At 34.4% G+C, this 15,730-nt stretch overlaps 1 protein-coding gene across 1 annotated transcript in view; it reads left to right on the plus strand.

The window, feature by feature from the left end:
* Window positions 1-15,730, plus strand: part of COL24A1 (collagen type XXIV alpha 1 chain) — a 391,649-nt gene that overhangs the window by 250,564 nt on the left and 125,355 nt on the right. Inside the window, exons 32-33 of the mRNA XM_064588890.1 lie at window positions 4,156-4,209; window positions 14,369-14,422. Of these exons, the coding sequence (XP_064444960.1) occupies window positions 4,156-4,209; window positions 14,369-14,422 (108 nt within the window). The remainder of the gene's footprint in view (window positions 1-4,155; window positions 4,210-14,368; window positions 14,423-15,730) is intronic.

The raw sequence follows: 15,730 nt of genomic DNA on the forward strand, positions 1-15,730 counted from the left end.
TTTTTCAAAGAACAAGCTCCTGGTTTCACTGATCTGTTTTATTGCCTTTTTAATTTCTATATCATTTATTTCTACTCTGATCTTTATTATTGCTTTCCTTCTGCTGGCTTTAGGCTTTGTTTGTAGTTCTTTTTCTAGCTCCTTTAGGTTTGAGGTTAGGTTGTTTATTTGAGATGTTTCTTGCTTCCTAAGGTAAGCCTGTATTGCTATATACTTCCCCCTTAGGACCGCTTTTACTGCATCCCAAAGGTTTTGGACCATTCTGTTTTCATTTTTATTTGTATTCATGTACTTTTTCATTTCTTCTTTTATTCCCTGGTTGACCCATTCATCGTTTTGTAGCATGTTTTTTAACCTCCATGTATTTGATCTTTCCAGATTTTTTCTTGTAGTTGACTTCTAGTTTCATAGTATTGTAGTCAGAAAAAGTGCATGGTATGACTTCAGTCTTCTTGGTTTTGTGACCTACTAAGTGATCTATTCTGGAGAATATTCCATGTGCACTTGAAAAGAATGTGTATTCTGCCATTTTAGGGTCAAATGTTCTGAATATATCTGTTAAATCCATCTGTTCCAGTGTGTCATTCAAAGCCATTATTTCCTTGTTGATTTTCTGTTTAGATCATCTGTCCATCGGTATAAGTGGGGTGTTAAAGTCCCTTACTATTATTTTATTATTATTGGTTAGTTCCTTTATCTTTGTTGTTCATTGTTTTAAGTATTTGGGTGCTCCCACATTAGGTGCATAAATATTTACAGTAATTATATCTTCTTGTTGGATTATCCCCTTTATGATTATATAGTGTCCTTCCTTGTCTCTTGTTACAGTCTTTGCTTTAAAGTCTAGTTGGTCCATGTAGTGTCTAAGTCTTGTTACTCTGGCTTTCTTTTGACATCCATATTTCTTCATTACCTCACTTTCAATCTGCAGGTGTCTTCAAGTCTAAAATGAATCTCTGTAGGCAGCATATAGATAGGTCTTGTTTTTTATCCACTCTGACACTCTGTCTTTGATTATTTAGTCCATTTACATTCAAGGTAATTATTGATAAATACGTATTTATTGCCATTTTATTACTTGTCTTATGGTTGTTTCTGGAGATTTTTCTCTGATCCTTTCTTGCCTTTCTCTCTTTCATCGTTTGCCGATATATTGATAATAATATATTTGGATTTATTTCTTTTTGTTCTTTGCATGTGTCTTAGTGGTTTTTGATATCTGACTACCATTACGTTTGTAAATAACCTCTTCTGTATACAGCAGTCTATATTAAGTTGATTGTAATTTAAGTTTGAGCCCATTCTTTTCTCCTCTCCTCCTCACATTTAGGTATATGTTATTATATTTTATACCTTCTTTTTTTTTTTTTTAGTTCCTTGACTGATTTTTACAGAAATGTTAATTTTTACTAATTTTTACTAATTTTGTGTTTCCTGCCTTTTATTGTCACTTTTGGTTTTTCCTTTATATATATTCCCTTAAATATTTCTTGCAGGTCTGGCTTAGTGGTCATGAATTCCTTTCATTTTTGTTTGTCTAGGATACTCTTTATCTCTCCTTCTATGCTGAATGATAGCCTTGCTGGATAGAGTATTCTTGGCTTCGGATTTTTCCCATTCAGCACTTTGAATACAGCATGCCACTCCCTTCTGGCTTGCCAAATTTCTGTTGAGAAATCTCCTGCTAGCCTTATGGATTTTCCCTTGTAAGTTAAATTAGACTTCTATTGTCTTGCTGCTTTTAAGATTTTTCTTTTTTACTAAATTTTGCAAATTTAATTATAATATGTCTTGGTGTGGGCCTACTTTTGTTGATTTTGATGAGGGTTCTCTGTGCCTTCTAGATCTGGATGTCTGTTTTCTTTCCCAGATTAGTGAAGTTTTCAGCTGTTATTTCTCCAAATAAATTTTCTGCCCCCTTTTCTCTCTCTTCTTCTTCTAGGACTCCTATAATACAAATGTTATTACATTTGATGGAGTCACTGAGTTCCATAACTCTATTCTTGTTTTGCATAATTCTTCTTTCTCTCTTTTGTTCAGCTTCATTGCTTTCCATTATTTTGTCTTCTAGGTCATTAATTTGTTCCTCTGCTTCTTCCAAACTGATACTCATTGCATCAAGCATGTTTCTTTTTTTTTTTTTTTTAAGATTTTATTTATTTATTTGACAGAGAGTGAAATAGCGAGAGCAGGAACACAAGCAGGGGGAATGGGAGAGGGAGAAGCAGGCTTCTTGCCTAGCAGGGAGCCCGATGTGGGACTCGATCCCAGGACCCTGGGATCATGACCTGAGCCGAAGGCAGACGCTTAACGACTGAGCCACCCAGGCGCCCGCATCAAGCATGTTTCTAATCTCATTTATTGCACTCTTCATGTCTGATTGATATTTTTTAACTCTTTTATCTCTTTGATAAGGGTCTCACTGATATCTTCCATTCTTTTCTCAAGTCCAGTGACTATCCTTATGATCATTGCTTTAAATTCTCCATCAGGCATGTTACTTATATATGTTTTGCTTAGATCTCTGGTCATGACTTTATCTTGTTCTTTCATTTGGGATAAATTCCTGTGTCTTCTCATTTTATCTAAATCTCTGCCGGATTCTCTGTGTTAGAAAAACCAGTTATATCTCCTGTTCCTGAAACTAATGGCCTTATGAAAAAGAAGTCATGTAATTCCCAGGGCCTGGCACTTCAGGGAGTTTCTCTCGTGTGTGCTGCATGTGCTCTGCTCTTGTGTTCTGGCTGCTTTGTCCTTCAGGCCAGTTGTCTCCAGAGGCTCCTCTTGTCTGATGTGGGCAGTGTTTGGTTCTTTACCATTCTGAATGTGGTCAGTTTTAAATAGGTGTACTCTGGTCTGCTTGTGAAATGAGACCTATCACCACCTCCTCCAGAACTGAGGCTCTGCAAAACTTTCTGGTTGGGAGATGTGGTATGAATAGGGATGTGTGCTGGTCTTGGGGAGGGCCTCGTTGTGCTGGGACCAAGGCAAGCATGACTGAGAAAGGCAGCCCCATCAGAGTGCAGATTGGGGGCGGGGGGCTTAGTGTAAACAAGTTAGGCAGCCAGTGTCGGTGCTGCACTGCTTCCCGCTGTATTTATGCTGAGGGGTAGGGGAGGGAAATGGTGCTGGCCAGCTTCTTTGTTCCCCTAGAGGTGTCTCCTTGAACACTGCCTCTCAGGGATCAGCTCTAAGAAGAGTATATAATCTCCCCATTGTGTGCCCCAAGCACTCTTCAGATTGCTGTTTCCATGCTGTATGCTCCCAAGTTGTTTGCCTGCCTTCTGTCCAAGAGCAGCACAAATGCCCTTTGGGCTCTATCCCAGCCAAGCCTGCTGGCCTTTAAAACTAGGCTTTGAGCCCCACTGGTTGCAAGAACTCACAAAATTCAGCCCTTCTCATTTTCTAAGCCAATAGCTATGGGAAACATTCTCCTTGTGCATTCCTCTGTGTGCTCCTCTCTCCCGCCCTTCTCCACACCATGGTTCCTTCCCCTCCATAGCAGTCAGGATTTGCTTCTCCCCTAAACCTCGTCTCTGCATTTCCTACTTTCAATGTGGCTTCTCCTCTCCCTTTAGTTGTGGAGTTTGTTCTGTCAGTATTCAGGTCAGTTTCTGGGGGTATTTAAGATGATTTGATAGTTACCTTGTTGTATTTTTGGGCTGAGGGGAGTCTGGGATCCTCCTACTCCACTGACATCTTCCTTCTCTCCAGTATTAGTGAAACTTGAAGACATTATGCCATGTGAAATAAGCCAGACACAAAAGAACATAGTATAACTCTACTTATATGGGGCACCTAGAGTAGTCAAAGAGGCAGAATGCAGGATGATGGTTGCCAGAGGAACCAGGGAGGGTGAAAGGGTGTTATTTAATGGGTATAGAATTTCAGTCTGAGCAGTTGAAAAGTTCTGAAAATAGATGGTGATGATAGTAGTGCAACAACGCAAAGGTACTTAATGCCACAAAACTTGCGCATTTAAACACTGTTAAAATGATATATTTTATGTTATGTATATTTTACCATAAAAAGAAAAGAGAGAATAGAGGTAGACAGAAAAATTAGGTGGTAGGATTGTAAAGGAAAGCTGAGGTAAGGAAAGTAAAACATTTTCAAGCATCACTTTTTCTTCACATTTTGCCTTCGTTTATTCAGGGTTTACAAGGACCCCCTGGGAATACAGGAGACAGAGGACTTGAAGGAGAACCAGTAAGTTTATCTTTATACTATATATGTATATGTATATATACTTTTCTAATTGTGTTTTTCTTGCCCTCTTATGCTGTGGCTGGTACATACACATTTATCATGGACACCTAATTATATAGAAAATATTTTGCTGTGAATATAGGTTTTAGTACCTTTCTGGTGCCATATAGTCAGATTTGGTCCTGTTTTTCTGGAATTGTTAAAATTTCACATATTTCTATTTTCAACAAAGATAGCTCTGTTCTATGGACTTGGAGAAATTTTCTTTGTGAATGGCTTGCTCTTCTTATGACTATATTATACTGCCACAGACACACAAAATTATATTTTTGAGGCTAACTCTGTAATAAAATACCATACAAAGAGGTCAAGCTCTACATCCGATGGGCCTAAATGTACAAACATGACAGAAATACTGGTATATCAATAATGCAAAAACTTACATCATGATTTTATAAATGTGATTCAATTATAAAATTTCTATGGAAAATGATTGTGAAAAGGAAAGATTTTTGTCACACCTACTTTCTCACAACTTATTCTTTATTGCCTGTGAAGTCATTCTTCTAGTTAATGGTATCAGATGTAATATGCTGTAACATGCTTGTAAGATGTATAATCTTTCAAACTCTACTGGGTTGATCTTATCTATGTTGACCCAAAGGTTTACAGGTGGCCTTTGCATAATTCATTTAGCTAGTAGCAGGTGGAAAGTGTAATAGTCAAAGAACTATTCTTACCAAATTGTATTCATTTCCTCCTTTACATGTTTAACCTATGGTATAAACTCTCCAAGCAATAAGTAAAGATTTGACTGTATATATAATTCTTTCCAAATGAAGAATTTTAGATATGGTATTGATTTTATCAAACTAAAATCCTCTTGTTTCTCTCCCTGTTTTGTATCTCCCCATCCCAATATTAATATTTATTTGACCAAAAATAATGCAACTCTCTTTAGCATTATTTACTTAAATGTCTCTTTGAAAAAGTCTGTAGCTCTTTGAAGTTAGAGACCATTTCTCTCATCTTTGTAATCCTGCCTGGTATAAAGCGTAGCATATTAGATCTACTTAGGGTATGTTTGTTAAACTGAATTGACAAAAGGTCATATACCCAAAAACATAATTGTTTAGCCAGTGATATTAGATGAAGTGAAATGCAATGGAAACTAACTTAATCTTAGTAAGGAACACATTTAAGTAAAGTATGTCAAAAGAGCTATGGCAACAGCAGAGACAATATCTTAGACTTTATATAAGAAAAGATTTGTTACTGTAGGCATAAACAACTAAATAGTTTAACAGCACCTAAAAATTAACATTCAGGTCACTGGGTCAGTAGGACTGGTAAAAAAAATATAAATCAATTTATAATGGATATGATGGGCTTTGTTGCATATATTTGAGCTGCCTGGTTAAATTATAGAAAAGAAAAGAAGTAAATTGGTAAAATGAAGGACACAGAAGAGATGTTGAAACATATTTATATTTTGAGAATAATAAAATAGAGAAGACTACACCTTTCTATAGTCAGCATCTAGTAGAGTTGTCTCTTTTTCCCAGACAAATTCCAAAACCAGTTTGCTCATTACAATGCAAATACTGGGATTTGGATAGTTGGCCATTCATTCATTCAATCAACAATTATTTATTAAGTACCTGCACTTGGAATGTAGTGGTAAGTATGGAGGTTTCAGTCTAATGATAGACATATATACTAATTAAATTATCACAGAGATAAAAGGATAATTACAAACTGAGATAAATGCTGTGAAGTAGGAATTCAATTCTAAAAGAATGTATAACAGAGAAACTGTCCTTAGGAAAGGCTTCCAGAGGAGGAGCATTTGAGCTAGGATCTGAAGGATGAATAGTAATTACTTAGGCAAAGATGGGGAGAGGTTATTTTAGAGAGAAGTCATGAGCTGAGAGGAAGCTCTACATATTTATTCGAAGATCTAAAAGAAGGCAATGGCACAGAGTCAGGTGGGATGTAAGTGTAAGATGAGGATGGAAAAAGAAGCAGGGGACAAAACATGTAGCTTTGCAGGCCCTATTCCCAAGGATTTATGTTTTTATCATAAGAACAAAGGGATGTCATTGAAGAGATAGGGCTAGTTTTATAATCATATTATTGTTTTGTAAAGATCATTCAAACAAATTGGAAGGGACTAAGAGTGGATAAGCACTGCTTTCTGTTGTAATCCAAATAAGAGATGGTAGAATGCTTTTGATTAGCAGAGAAAAGAAGTGGATAGATATAAAAGATTCAAAAGGAGATATGAAATCAACAGGAGGTAGATTGTCCATATGTAAAGTGATTCCTAAGTTTCTGGCTGACCCAAATAAATATTTTTGATATCTGTAAACATTGAAAACTGCCGAAAAAGGAAAATGCGGGAATGCTGTTGTTTCTAAAAAATCAATTCTTGATAAGTTTGCTTTACAATATGCCCTCCAATTTAAAAACTATTATTTTCTAGGTACACTTCCTTAGTTGAATACCAGAAGTCACTTCCACTCACCTTACAAGATAATTAACAGGATTCTCAGATTAATTAAAAAGTATGTGATAAAACATGACATTGAATTACTTATGAAGATATAAAAAATGGCAACAGTTCTAGAAGCAAAAGATAAAAGACCAGTGTCTCAGTAGAATTTTGACAGTACTAAAATCAGACAAAAATAGCACCAACAGAAAAAGCTAAAGATAAATTTCAGCCAAATACCAAAAATTTCAAGTAAAATTCAACTGTATATATATAAAGAATTAAGTGACTGAGATGAAATATAAATAAAGTGAAAGAAGAAATAAAAAAGGCAAAAATTACTTAATATTAAGAAATCCATAATATAACATATTACAGATATAGTGGGAAAATGCTAAAAACAAGTACTCAATAAAATTCAACTGTTTTTGGGTGCCTGGGTGGCTCAGTCATTAGGCATCCTGGGATCGAGTCCCACATCGGGCTCCCTGCTCAGTGGGAAGCCTGCTTCTCCCTCTCCCACTCCCCCTGCTGTGTTCCCTCTCTCGCTGTATCTCTCTCTGTCAAATAAATAAATAAAATCTTTAAAAACTAATAAATAAATAAAATAAAATTCAACTATTTTTGATTTGTTAAAAATTATAGTAAAATGGTTTCTGGTCTGAATTGTAAGGAGCTTGGAAGCTGTCATCCCCCTTCTTAAAACAAGGAAAAAGCTGAGCAAACTGAAAATCAACAACACGTTTTAGATCATTGAGGTCAAAGGACCAACTGTTGCCTGAAAACTGGAGAGACAGACAGGAGGATATAGAGAACGACAGCTTACCAGGAGCAGAAGGCCATAACTGGATGGTAGGAGAACTTTAACTATGATTATATTTGTCAATATAAAATTGACAAATTGCTTAAGACACAATTTAGACTATCATAAGTGTTAAAAAAACTAAGAGGGGACCCCATCTGTGGCAAGGCGCCACATGTCCTTGAGTTTTACCACCAAAAGACCTGCTAGGTTCTCACTCTAAGGTTCAGAGACATACCTGTTTCTTCTTCTAGCAGTGGGATGGGAAAAGTAACCATTTTGAAATACACTCAGAGTGCTCTGTTCTCCTTAACAAAGCTTGCCCTCAAGGGAAATTGTTTTATCTGAGCCTACCTGATTTGGGTTTTTGCCAAAGCCTACTGAACTTGGGAGAAGAGCAGTTCCCCAACCCTAGATGCTTCTAGCCTTGGACATGGGAGAAAGAAAATACCCAACTCAGGCTCATTGAAAGACTGAGACCTAATCATAAAACTATATAGAGTGTTTCTCTTCATCTTATAACTTACCATCACATTAATAGGGCTCTTGTATAATAGCTGAGGATTACAGCTAAAAGAACTGCAGGCCCAAACCCTATTTAAGGCATCTCTGGGAAAGCCTAAAGACAACAGACAAGACAAAAACAGTGACACTAGGAGGAAATTTAGCTCCTGACACCATAGTGCAGCAAACAGTAAACACAGCCTAATTCCCAACCAGATAACTTAAAACCTTTCACTGAAGGCCTGTTTACCTCAGGTCCTTTTACCTTATACACTGTGTTTGACTTTCAACAAAAAAATTACAGGGCATGCAAAAAGGGGAAAAACAGTCTCAGATATAGAAGAAATTTTGAAATTTTCAGACTGGGAATTTAAAAGTGAAGTAGAAATAGACTTTCTTAGACAAGCAAAAACTAATGGAATTTGTCACTAGTAGACCAGCCTTGTAAGAAATGTTAAATTCTTCAGAGAGAAGGAAAGTGATATAAATGAGAATCTAGGATAGAAGAAAGGAAGAAAGAACTTTAGAAGGAATATATAAAAGTAAAATCAAATATTTTTCTTTCTTATTCTTAATTACTAGAATAGGTAGTTTGTACAAAATAATAATCACAACAGTGTATTTAATCTCATACCTTATGGATAAGTGTAGTGGTATAGTGTTATTTGAAAATAGACTTGGATTAATTGTAAATATACATTGCAAACTCTAGAGAAACCATTAAAAATGTTCTAAATGAAGTATAATTGATATGATAAAATAAGAGAGAAAATGGAATTACTTAAAATCTACGGTTAAAAAAGAGTGGAAGATAAAGAAAGAAAAGAAAGAAACAACATGAGTAACAAATAGAAAACAGTATATAGTAGGTATGAACCCAACTATGTGGAAAACCCCAAACAATTGACCAATAAAAACCACTCCTGGACCTAATAAGCAATAACAAGGTTGCAGGATATCAGAATACAAGATTAATATACAAAAGTCAGTTGCTTTCCTATATGCCAACAATAAGCAATTGGAATTTGAAATTTATTTTTTATTTTTTTTATTATGTTATGTTAATCACCATACATTACATCATTAGTTTTTGATGTAGTGTAGTGTAGGAATTTGAAATGTAAAACACAACACCATTTATATTACTATCAAAAATAAAAAGGAAATAGGTATAAATCTAACAATATGTACACAGAATATATGTGAGGAAAACTACAAAACTGACTGAAGAAATAAAAGAAGATCTAAATAAATGGAGAGATAGTTCATGTTCATGGATAGGAAGACTAAATGTTGTTAGGATGTCACAACTATAGATTCAAAGCAATTCCAGTCAAAAATACTAGCAAGTTACTTTGTGGATATTGATAAATTCTCAACTTCGTAAGGAAAGGCAAAAGGCCCAGAGGAGTCAACGTAATATTGAAGAAGAACAAAGTCAGAGGACTGACACGATCCAACATAAAGACTTAATATAACACTAACACTACAGTATTCAAGACAGTGTAGTAGGAATAGACAAATAGATCATTTGAACAGAATGGTAAGCCCAGAAATAGAAGTCCACAAATATAGTCAACTGATCTTTGACAAAGTTGCCAAGGCAACACTTTTCAACTAATAGTGCTGGAACAACTAGCTGTCCACATAAAAACAAAAGCAAAACCAAAAAACAAGGATCTAGACAAAGACCATATACTTTTTCAAAAAAATTAACTCAAATGGATTATAGGCCTAAATTTAAAATGTATAACCGAAACTTCTTTAAGATAGCATAAGAGGAAAATCTCATTGACCTTGGATTTGGCAATGACTTTTTTTACATACAACATCAAAAGCCTGATTCATGAATGGAAAAATTGATACGTTGGATTCATTAAAATTAAAAACTTCTGCTCTGTGAAAGACATGTTAAGAGAATAAAAGACATGCGACAGCCTGGGAGAAAACATTTGTGAAATGCATATCTGATAAGGGACCTGTATGCAAAATATAGAAAAAACTCTTAAAAGTTAACAGTAAGGAAACAAACAATCCATTTAAAAAGTGGGCAACAGATCTGAACAGACAATACATCAAAGACATACAGATGGCACAGAAGCATAAGAAAATATGCTTATCATCATCATATGTCATTAGAGAGAATTGCAAATTAAAACAACAATAACATATCATTACACACCTGTATGAATGGCTAAAATCTAAAACACTGACAATACCAGATGTTAGCAAAGATGTAGAATAGTGGGAGTTCTCATTCATTGTTGGTGGTAATACAGAATGAGAATGGTACAGCCAACTTTGGAACACAACTTGGCAGTTTTTTACAAAGCTAAACATATTCTTACCATTATGATCCAGTGATCATGCTCCTTGGTATTTACCAAAATGAGTGGAAAACTTAATGCCTACACAAGAACCTGTGCATGAATGCTTTATAGCAGCTTTATTCATAGTTGCCCAAAGTAGAAGCAACTGATACGTCCTCAAAAGGTAAATGAATAAACAAACTGTGGTACATCCATACAATGAAGTATTATTCATCAATAAAAAGAAAAGAGCTATTAAGCCACAAAAAGACAGAGGAACCTTTAAGTGCATCCTGATAAGTGAAAGAAGCCAGTCTGAAAAGTCTAAATACCGTATGTTTCCAACTATATGACATTCTGGAAAAGGCAAAACGATAGAGACAGTAAAAAAGAACAGTGGTTGCCAGGTGTTGGGGGTAGAAGACCAGGGATGAATAGGTGGAAAACGGGGGAATTTGGGAGCAGTGGAACTATTTTATATGGTACTATAATAATGGATACATGATATTATGCATATCTCAAAACTCATACAACTGTACAACTCTGTGTCTGTGTTCACACAGAGTGACCCTAATGTAAACTATGAACTTTAAGTGTACAATATCAATTAATCAATTGTAACAAATGTACCACACTAATGCAAGATGTTAATAATAATAAAGAAAACTGGGCAAGGGTGGTGGTATATGGGAACTCTGTACATTTTGTTTAATTTTTCTGTAAATCTAAAACTTCTGTAAGAAATAAAGTTTATTAATTGAAACAAAATATTCTAATCAAACATAGTTCTGTAATAAAGTAAAGTAGCTTATCTTATATCTGCACCCAAACTACTAGGAAATATGGAAACACCAGAAGCATAGGAACCACAATATAACATTTTAAACTGTCACTATACTATCTAACATTATTCAAAAAGTTTTAGCTAGTGTAGTGGTATATGACATAGAAATGATCATATAAGGAAAGAAAAGCATTATTATTTAGAGAAAATTTAAATAAACCCCCCAAAACTTATAAAACCCAAAGAGTTAATTCTGTATTTTTCAATTTCTGAGGTTGAGTAATATAATGGCAAGACGTAAAATAGATATTTTTAAAAATCCGTTTTTCTGATATACATATAATATACAAGTAATAAAATATAATAGAAAAATATCCCACTCTAGCTAGAAACAAAACATAATAATTAAGGATAAACTTAATGGGAATTGGATGGGACACATACAAAGAAAACTTCAAAAATTCATTAAGAGTCCTAGAAACAGACTTAAGTAAAAAGTCAGATTATTTTCTAACTAGAAGACTATTTTTAAAATTAATGTATTTATTAGAGTTAACACAGTCCCATTCAAAAATCCCATTACCCATGTAAATCAGGTGTGGGATTTAATTATCATAAGGATAACTTATAAAAACAAGCAGGCAAAATAGCTTAATATTTTTAACCTGCCATAAAAGGAAGATTAGGGCTGGTAGATTTTAAAAGAAATAATATAGAATAATTACATGGAAATAGATGTTTTAACCTTAAATGTGATGGAAAAAGTCTTCAAGGACTAACAGATTTAACTATATACAAATTTTAAATTTCTCTCATCCCAATTTTTTTATGCTCAAAGATTTAAGGAACTACAGCAAGTGGTTATTTTGGATCATTTTTACTTTATGAGTTTCCAGGTATTCTACAGTGATCATACTTGGGGGGGGAAAGTTTATTTTTAACAATATATAAAAAAAATTAAATGACAAACTACATACTAGGCAGATGTTAATGGTAAAATAGGATGCCTATAAGTTCATGACCATAACACATAAAAAACTCATATAAATCTTTTAAATGGTTCCCAAAATACATAGGCAGAGGACATGATCAAGAAACACATAGAATATCACAGATAGCTGATAAACAAATAACAAAAACAATATTCAACCTTACTAATAGTCAAATATATATACATTTTAAGATAAGAGATTGTCCATCAAATTAATGAAGAATTTAAAAAATAATATTCTGTGTTGGCATGGATTCAATGAAATAGATTTTACTTTTATATATTGCTTGCAGAATGTTAATTATTGAACATTTCAGGAAATTTACTTGACTTCATGACCAAATAATGGTACATTTCAGACTCTGTTCTAAGGGAGGACATGCAGAATACACACATACTTCTGCACAGACATGTTTCTCTCAGTGTGTTTATAATAGTGTAGAAACACATTCTGAGGAGAATTCACAAATTTTAAAATATTATACATAATGTTTAATAAGCCATAACTGAAAAGCACCAGGGACCTCTTAATGCCTTTAATGGCTATACTGTTGAGTAGAGACGACATATGTGATGCCTGCATACCAGCCTTGCAGTCATTCCAATGTTTATCTCAGCTATTTGACAATATCACCTGATGTTACAGACCTTAACATCCACTGATAAGGAGTCTAACATGCATATGATAAATCCAGTAAAGTAAAATTGTACTGTAAAGAAGATAAAGAAACAATATAAATGTCTGGTATTAAGAATATGACTAATTTATGGTACTGCAGAATATGAGATAAATGGAATTTTATGTAACTGTTGGACAATTTGTTAGGAAGTATTTATAATAACATGGTAAAATGTCTATGTTCAGAATAGAATCGTAAGTGTAAAACAGGGAGATATAAAGTTATTTGTAAGTATGCTCCCACAACAGAACTAGAAGGAAATATACAAGAATATTTACAGTGTCGCCTCTGAATGGTAGAATTATGGATAATATACTTAATCTTGTTTTTTCATACTTTCAAATAATTAAAATGAACATTACTGACTGTAACAATTCAGAAAACAGTTTAACATAACCAACCATAGCACATTTTGCTTTCCATTACTACATTTTTTAAAGGTGAGGTATTCACAAAATTGTTATGGAGTATAATCTCACAGATAATTTTAACTATCTTGTTATTTTCTGAATCTAAGAAAACACGTTCTTTCTACTATCTTTCCAGAAAGGTCAAATAGTACAAGTATCTTCTTTGAATGGCTGGAGAAATAGCATTATATTGTAATTGCTAAATAAGTATTAATCTATCTAAAATAATTCTAGCCCGGGGCGCCTGGGTGGCTTAGTTGGTTAAGCGACTGCCTTCGGCTCAGGTCATGATCCTGGAGTCCCAGGATCAAGTCCCGCATCGGGCTCCCTGCTCGGCAGGGAGTCTGCTTCTCCCTCTGACCCTCCTCCCTCTCATGCTCTCTGTCTCTCATTCTCTCTCGCTCAAATAAAAATAAAATAAAATAAAATAAAATAAAATAATTCTAGCCAGTTAAATGGATTCCACACACTAAGAAGATCATTTTGGTTTAGCCAATTTAATGTTTATGCAATAAACTGAATATTCAATATTTGTTTACTTAAAATTATACTATTCAGTATTACAGTGACCAGGATTCCAGTAAAAGTCCCAACATGCATTTTATTGAACCTTAGTGATTAAATCATATGGGTAAACATTGTTATATCTGTTCATGTAAAACAGAGAAATTGTTGAACTGGATTCACTACCATGATAAAGTATGACATCAAGCAAATTCTAACATTTTTATTTCATTGGAGATCATATATTTGCTTCTTTAAAAATGCTATTTTGTTTGTCACGTATTTGCCATGAATAGCCAGTAGAAATATAATTGTCATGTCCATCAAATAAGATAACTTTTGAAAGCCCTTAGTATGATATTTCATACTTATTAGGTGCTTAATAAATGTTTATTGAATGGACGAGTGAATTAAGGAACGAAAGCATGAAAGGTACTGTCCTTTCTTTCCTTTTCTTTTGAATCCCAACATAGCCTTCTACTCACACACCCACACGCAACTGTGAATCAACTATAAAGATGAATCGACTATAAAGTTATAATTGTTTATACAGAAAGTTGATAAATGTATTATGTGTTCTATTACATATTATATATTAAAAATTCCATATTTAGATGCATATGTTAATCTAAATACAGAGTAAACTTTGATTCTCAGATCTTAAATTTTATTTTAATGTAGGGACCACGAGGATTGCAAGGTGATGCTGGGCCTCCTGGAGAAATGGGTGCTGAGGTAACTTTTTTTGTGGCTCTTTTTTGTTATTTCATCAATATCCAGTACTTTTTGTAAGACTTCTCAAGGTAAAGTTGATACATTAGGTATATATTTAAAGAATAATTCTGTAGTGTCGTGTTTCATATTCAGAAAATAAAGCCTAAACTTCCATTAAAAGTAGGATGACTGTTTTATGAATCTAATTTTATACACATAAAGTTCTCTTTTTTTAAGTTTTTACTTAAATTCCAGTTAGTTGACATACAGTAAATATTAGTCTCGGGTGTACAATTTAGTGATTCAACACTACGTACAACACCCACTGCTCATCACAACAAATGCATTCCTGAATCCCCACCACCTATTTAACTCATTTCCTCACCCACCTCCCCTCTGGTAACCATCGGTTTGTTTTCTGTAGTTAAAACTGTTTTTGGTTTTCCTCTCTCTTTTTTTCTCCTGTGAACATTTGTTTTGTTTCTTAAATCACACATATGAGTGAAATCATATGACATTTGTCTTTCTCTGACTTATTTTGCTTAGCATAATACTCTCTAGTTCCATCCACATCATTGCAAATGGCAAGATTTCATTCTCTCGGGGTGCCTGGGTGGCTCAGTCAGTTAAGCATCTGCCTTTGGCTCAGGTCATGATCCCAGGGTCCTGGGATCAAGCCCCGCTTCAGGCTCCCTGCTCGGCGGGAAGCCTGCTCCTCCCTCTCCCATTCCCCCTGCTTGTGTTCCTTCTCTCGCTGTGTCTCTCTCTGTCAAATAAATAAATAAAATCTTTAAAAAAAAAAAAAGATTTCATTCTTTTGGATGACTGAGTAGTATTCCACTGTATATATACACCACATCTTCTTTACCCATTCATCAGTTGATGGACATTTGGGCTCTTTTCATAATTTGGCTATCGTTGATAATGCTGCTATAAACATTGGAGTGCATGTATCCCTTTGAATTAGTGTTTTTGTATTCTTTGGGTAAATACCTAGCAGTGCAATTGCTGGAAGGTTAGTTCTATTTTCAACTTTTTGAGGAAATTCCATACTGTTTTCCAGAGTGACTGTACCAGTTTGCATTCCCACCAACAGTGTATGAAGGTTCTTCTTTCTCTGTATCCTCACCAACATCTGTTGTTTCTTGTGTTATTAATTTGCTATTCTGACTGGTGTGAGGTGATATGTCATTGTAATTTTGATTTGCATTTCCCTGATAAGTGATGTTGAATATGTTTTCATGTGTCTGCGGGCCATCTGTATGTCTTGGAAAAATGTCTGTTCATGTCTTCTGCCCATTTTTTAACTGGATTATTTAGTTTTGGGGT

Source organism: Mirounga angustirostris, unplaced genomic scaffold (genome assembly GCF_029215605.1).
Source record: "Mirounga angustirostris isolate CCGP_5_RB_7025 unplaced genomic scaffold, mMirAng1.0.hap1 SCAF_4, whole genome shotgun sequence".
Classification (NCBI taxonomy): domain Eukaryota; kingdom Metazoa; phylum Chordata; class Mammalia; order Carnivora; family Phocidae; genus Mirounga; species Mirounga angustirostris.